This window comes from Rosa chinensis, chromosome 5 (genome assembly GCF_002994745.2).
Source record: "Rosa chinensis cultivar Old Blush chromosome 5, RchiOBHm-V2, whole genome shotgun sequence".
Taxonomy (NCBI): domain Eukaryota; kingdom Viridiplantae; phylum Streptophyta; class Magnoliopsida; order Rosales; family Rosaceae; genus Rosa; species Rosa chinensis.
This window is the reverse complement of record NC_037092.1, coordinates 34,437,771-34,444,335: the sequence shown is the minus strand read 5'-3', so window position 1 is coordinate 34,444,335 and position 6,565 is coordinate 34,437,771. Positions and strand designations below refer to the sequence as shown.

General features: G+C 37.0%; 1 protein-coding gene across 1 annotated transcript; it reads left to right on the top strand.

The window, feature by feature from the left end:
* The first annotated feature begins 483 nt into the window (after nucleotides 1–483).
* Nucleotides 484–2,783, top strand: LOC112167140 (transcription factor WER). Its single transcript, XM_024304108.2, has 3 exons — nucleotides 484–1,165; nucleotides 1,305–1,434; nucleotides 1,990–2,783. The coding sequence occupies exons 1-3, from the start codon at nucleotides 1,027–1,029 to the stop codon at nucleotides 2,375–2,377; spliced, it is 657 nt and encodes a 218-aa protein (XP_024159876.1). The 5' UTR covers nucleotides 484–1,026; the 3' UTR covers nucleotides 2,378–2,783.
* Nucleotides 2,784–6,565: the final 3,782 nt, after the last annotated feature.

The following is a 6,565-nucleotide window of genomic DNA, read 5'->3' as shown; positions in this document are numbered from 1 at the left end:
AAACTTCTGGTCTCCCAGACTCTCAGCTGTTAAAATATAGATAGTCTACAAACTTGCACTTGAGGCAATTGACAATTAGGTATTTGAATGATTGCATGTGCAGTCAGACACATTTCATTGGCCGCTATGTGTGTTTTGAGGTTTCAGAATCTGAAGGTAAGGATAGACATTCTGTATTTATATACGGTTGTTGTTCTTCCTCCAATGCCATTGACATGAATTTTTCCAAAGATTGCACAGAAAAGAGTGATACAAGGGCATGCAATGCAATCCAAAGATTGCAACTGTTCGATAAAGTCGGCTGTCGGCGGGTGAGAATTTTGCTGGGTTTAATTGAAAATAAGGGTATTGTTGGAAAATGTGGTGGGTGTAATTATAAATTATATTTTTTATTAGGTGTAAATTAATTTGCTGGGTCTAGATAGAAATTTGCTGGGTACATTTAGAAAGACCCTTAATGTATCTCTCTCTCTCTCTCTCTCTCTCTCTCTTTTGAGCTTTGTTTTTTTCCCCAATCTGTCCTCAGTTCTTTTCCTTCTCCCATACAAAACTTTTCACCAATCATAATCAACAACCCAAATTTGTAGGGCAGAATTTTCATGACTTTCTACTTGAGCATCTGAATCTGGGTCATTAGATGAGTTAAAACCTATCGTGGTGGTTCTCTTGGGAAAAAAATGAAAATGCAGGACTGGATTTATGCCAATTGTAGTAGCATATCAGTCATCTTTCATAGGTACCTTGTGAGCTAGAAGTTTGGATGCCCATCTTCGGGGATCTTAAAGGAAAAAGAGTCAATGCTTTGGGTCATGTATTGCCAATCAATCTCTAGAAAACATACTGGAATGATACAACTCTCAGAGACCGACAGATAGAGAGAAATTAGTAACTAATACCACATATAGGTATAGCTAGTAATATTTAGTAACTAATTCTCATTTATAGCTATAGCTAGTAATATTCTGAAGCTCGACTATATAAATATGATCGAGCCGCTACGAGAGAGAGAGAGAGAGAGAGAGAGAGATGAGGAGAAGCAGCACTTACTATGATAAGAATGATGGACTGAAGAAAGGAGCCTGGGCTGCAAGTGAAGACCAGATTGTCAAAGACTACGTCAAAAAACACGGCATCGGAAAATGGGGCAAACTAACTAGGGAAACAGGCAATTCAAGTTTAATTTCTTGTTTTCATTCACGTATAGTACTATATATATTTGCTTGATTTGAGTCGCTGCAATCTATTATAATTTTAATGACGAACCTCTCGTTTCGTTTATGATAAGTGCATGTGTTTGTTGGCAGGTCTGAAGAGATGTGGGAAGAGTGTGAGACTTAGGTGGATGAACTATCTGAGGCCTGATATCATCAGAGGCTACATTAAAGAAGATGAAGAAGAGCTCATCATCAGGCTCCACAAACTCCTGGGAAACAGGTAATCCGTTATTTACTTCACTGGGGTATAATATATACTATATATTCAAACTAAAAAAAGAAAGAAAGAAAAAACCTCTTTTTTGGGAAAAGAAGGTTAGTGTAGAGAATCATTTATGATCAAAAGGATGGACTTCAAGAGAATGATTTGGAGTTCTTGCAGAGTCAATATTGGACGCGAGATAGATCTTCCAACAAGGTTCTCTCGAATAAGCCAATTTGTTTGGAACCATGCGGATCCTCTCTTTTTCCTATTCAAAGATCCGCCTTTTGTCTCTGTGTTTTCACATCGAGATTTCTTTGCAGATGAAAAGATATAGGTGTGATGAAATTGGATAGAAAATGAACGAGTCTAGCTTGAACTGAACTTCCGAAGAGAATTGTTATGGAAAAACACCGCACACAACTTTGTCAATATCAATTCCTAAAAAATTTCAGTATATATAGGTTTTGACCTTTTTCGTAAAAACCCTACTTAACTAATTCTATGCGAGCTAATTAATTAGTACGTACATTATTCTTTCTTAACTTTCTGTTCACTATACACTTGGTGTAGATGGTCATTGATAGCTGGAAGGATACCAGGGCGAACTGACAATGAAATCAAAAACTACTGGAATTCCACCTTAAAGAGGAAGCTGGAACAAGAAAATCACTTAGAAGTGTTTAAAGATGAGGAGATCAAGGAGGACTTGCCATCCTCTGTTGCTGCTGCAGATGAGGAAAACCCACGTTTGACCAAAAACAATGTCGTTGAAGACGAAGATCATCATCGTCAGCATTACGATGTTGACGTTGGAGTTGGAGTTGGAGTGGAAGCAACTAATAATAACGGTATTGGTGATGATGAATATCTGAGGGATGACCTTTGGTGGAACAATTTCATAGTGGATTTCAATGACACCCAACTCGATGTATCTGACTTCCAAACCGACTTCCCGTGAATTGGGAATCTAAGGCGAACATTATCGACGTCGGAGATTGCTGCACCGATCAACAAGACATGCCAAATAATATTGCTTGAGCTACATATTAGTTCAAGAAAATGTATCACTTATCCCCTTGGGTGATTAACTTACTAGATTTGATGCATAAATATATATAATCCATTAATATTTAGACATTCATAATATTAATCACCATATGATAGTGACCAAATTTACCGTAGATATCCAAGATGTCACTTGCAATATTGTGTAATAAAGTGTTTAACGATTTAGGGATCAAGGCAAGTTCAAGTCTGGAAGGAAGATGAACAAGATATCTCACATACTACAATCTTGGGGATCAAGGCGAATCCAAGCTGAAGTCTGGAAGGAACAGAGACATACAATATTGTGTAATCCTATGTCAAGATGATTTAGAGAGCAAGGCAAGTCCAAGTCTGGAAGGAAACTTAGATTCTTATTTGCATATTTGATTAAGATTTGCACGACAGATTTTAGAAGTAGCTAAAACGAGCAATGAATCCCAAGTTCCCGACAAACCCTATAACACACTTTGAGGGCTCTTCCACTAAGGGATCCCTTTTTTGATCTTTTATAGGGATGCCCTGACCAACTTTTCGATCATATTTCGGCATCTCAACCGTTCAGTTTTTAGGTCCTAATGTATAGATTATTTATGCAAATTCTCAGCCAAATCGTTGATCGTTAAGGTATCAAACTAGAATAAATCAATGAACGAACCAAATTTGTCAAACTTGAACCGTTCATATTTATAATCTTAAGTCGCCGTTTTGAATGCCTTAACGATAATCAATTTGGCTGAAAATTTGGATAAGTGATCTACACATTTGGACCTAAAATCTGAACGGTTAAGATGCTAAAATATGATCGAAAAGTTGGTCTAATGCCCTATCCCTAGAAAAGACAAAAAAAAAGGGATCCCTCACTAGAAGGGTCTTGTATATCTATACTATTATTATGGAGAATTCCACAAATGGTCACTCAACTGTGACTCATTCGACACTTTGGTCACTGAAGGTTCAAATATATCACTTTGGTCACTCAACTATTACACTATCAATTACTTAAGTCACCAAAAAAGTATTTTTTAATAATTTTTTTAAATGAAAAAAATTAACAAAGTGACTTAAGCTGCAATTTAGACGGCAAGGACCTATTGGCTGAGGGCATAATAGACATTTCGCCGCGAGTTTTAGTCAGCAAGGACCTATTGGTCTGAAATTTTTAAGTACAGGGACTAAACGTGTGAAATTAAAAGGTTAGGGACTGAAATGTTTTATGGTGAAAAGCTCAAGGACTAAACAGTATTTAGTCCTATAATTATCTATAGGTGTAAATTTTGGAAAATTGTAGAAAATCTAGAAATATTGGTGAATTTTGAAAATTGGAAGTTAGTTATTGATTAAATTTAGAAAAGTTTCAGATTCGTCCAAAAAAAAAAAAGAAAAAAAAAAGATGTTATATAAATATATAGCTTACCTCTATGTAACAAATGGAATGGCAACGGAGTTGGTTAATGGCAACGGAGTATTTAGTCCTATAATTATCTATAGGTGTAAAATTTGGAAAATTGTAGAAAATCTAGAAATATTGGTGAATTTTGAAAATTGGAAGTTAGTTATTGATTAAATTTAGAAAAGTTTCAGATTCGTCCAAAAAAAAGAAAAAAAGAAAAAGATGTTATATAAATATATAAGTTACCTCTATGTAACAAATGGAATGGCAACGGAGTTGGTTGAGGCGTTGAGCTGCTTGTGTGTTTCACATTCAATCAAAGTTCGAACCTCGTCAACCGCATTGTGGGGTTTTTATGGCAATTTGAGTGGAATTTATTAGTGATATGCGGAATATTTCAGAGATATTCTCCAAACTTCCGGAAATTTCCCTATATATCACTATATTTCGGTAGTTTCTCACGATATTATGAGGGCATCGCTCGTGCTTGCCATGTGCTCTAGCCTGCAGTAAAATCAGTTTTACTGTTTTTTGGGTCAAGCGTTACACAAACGCCGCGTGAAACCCACGCACTGTTAATAGGCCAGTTGGACAACCACCCGGAGTGGAGAGCAGACCCTTAGGATATGCCCTCAACTAGATCGGATGATGGTAAACAAACACAATTGAGCACACAATTGAAATCTCTCTGTCCCTCTCTCTCTCTCTCTTAAGTTTTGTCTTTTTGCCCAATCTTTCCTTTGTTCTTTTCCTTCTCCCGTACAAAACTCAAATATTTTTCACCAATCATAGTAAACAAACCCCAAATTTGTAGAGAAGAATTTTCATGACTTTCTACTAGGACTGGGTGGAAATTGAACCGGGGGAGCAAAACCGGCCAAACCGGGCCAGAAATGTGGTGGCGGTGACTGAACCGGTAAAAACAGTGTCTACGTGTTCAGTGTTTCGAACAGGACCGGTTCGAACCGGGTTCGTTTCTTGAACCGACCGAAAATAACTGAACAGGTCGAATTTATTATATATATTATAATTTTTATTAGTTTTATTACGTGTAAAATTATGAGTGGTTGGAATAAGGTTTCACATACTCTCGATCACACCCGATCAGGAAATTAACCCTAACCCTATGCGATCTCACTCACTCACTCAGCGTCTCATTCTGTCTCAAACCCATCTCTCTTGAACCTTTCTTTCTCTCAGCGGCGGTCACTGATCTGCAGATCTGCAACGCCGTGGCTTCAAGCCTTCAAGTCTTCAACGCCACCATTGAAAGTTCAGACCCACTATCGATCTGCCGTTTGGCTCGCCCCTAAGATGGATTCGGTAAACCTGCGTAACTCAAAGTCTCAAATACTTCTCTACTTCTTTTTAGTATGGATTGTGCTATTGTAAATGTATTCTGCTCTGGATTGGATTTTTCCATTTTGGAATCTCTCTAATAGTTTGGGTGTTTATCAGACTCTTTCACTCTCTCTCTTTCTGTTCAATTTTGATGCAAATCAAATTACGTTTTGGATTTATGATTTCGGAAAATCACATTAGGGTTTCTGGAAATCAAATTTGGGTTTCTTGTTTAGGGATCAGTTTGTTATTTTATGTGTTGTTCACTTTTTAAGTGTAAAACTGATGTGAATTTGACAATTTGTTGGTCTTTTGTTTAGTAGGGAGTGTCATAACTCAGGTGGATATTTCTGCAGAAGAATGAGGATGGTTTAAAGCTGATAGATGCATCTTATGCTTCTGTTCTTGGTGTTGGACTGTTCGCTGCAAATTTGCAGATCTGCCTTTTTAGTTTTTATGTTTTCATGAACTGTTTTTAATTTGGCATTCGATCAAGAACTTTGCTATAAGTTTAAAACTTCTTTGTTAGTTAAATTTCGGTTTGTAATCTTCTAATGCACTATCTATATGCTTCTGGACGACTGGACTTGTAGTTGTTATGGACTTTGCTCTATGGTTATCTGCCTTTTTACTTTTTTAGTTTGCTGGATATTTCAACCTTTTTGCCTTTTTTCCTGTTTGAACATTGAACATTTGATGGGCAGGTTTGTGATTGAAGTATTGAACTGTGTTTTACCATATTGATGGGACAGGTTATGGAATGGGCCAATTGGGCCGTAAATAAATAATTAAAAAATGCCCAATTAAAACCGGATTCTAACCGGGCCGAACTGAAATTCGGGTCAACCGAATATTTTGGCCCAGCCATTTAGAAACAGTTGTCGGTAAAATTATGCCCAACAGCTAATTCTGGGTAGAAGTCGGGTTCGGCCCAAAACAGAGTCGGGCCTACCTGAGCCCGGCCCTACTTTCTACTTGAGCATCTGAATCTGGGTCATTAGATGAGCTAAAACCTATCATGGTGGTTCTCTTGGAAAAAAAAACATAAATTGCAGGACTGGATTTATGCTAATTGTTGTAGCATATTAGTCATCTTTCATATGTACCTTCTGTTGACTTGTGAGTCATGTTGTGTAGAACAAGTTTACTTGCATATAATCTTGTAGAAGAAGGAAACTTGGAGGACAAGTACACTTGGAGAACAAGTTTACTTGGAGATCAAGATGTGTAATGTAGTAGTGTAGGGTTTGTATATATAACCTCATTTACACCATTGAATCAATATGAGAATATTCATCACTCACAAATATCTCTTCCTTTCCATTTCATATTTTGACTTGGTATCAGAGCTAAGATCTGAGAGGACTT

What these genes read in the sequence shown, in the direction of transcription:
- LOC112167140 (XM_024304108.2), top strand. Translation starts at nt 1,027, where the DNA reads ATGAGGAGAAGCAGCACTTACTATGATAAGAATGATGGACTGAAGAAA. An exon ending in CAAACTAACTAGGGAAACAG is followed by an intron (nt 1,166 to 1,304) that starts GCAATTCAAGTT and finishes GTTTGTTGGCAG; the next exon opens with GTCTGAAGAGATGTGGGAAG. An exon ending in CACAAACTCCTGGGAAACAG is followed by an intron (nt 1,435 to 1,989) that starts GTAATCCGTTAT and finishes CACTTGGTGTAG; the next exon opens with ATGGTCATTGATAGCTGGAA.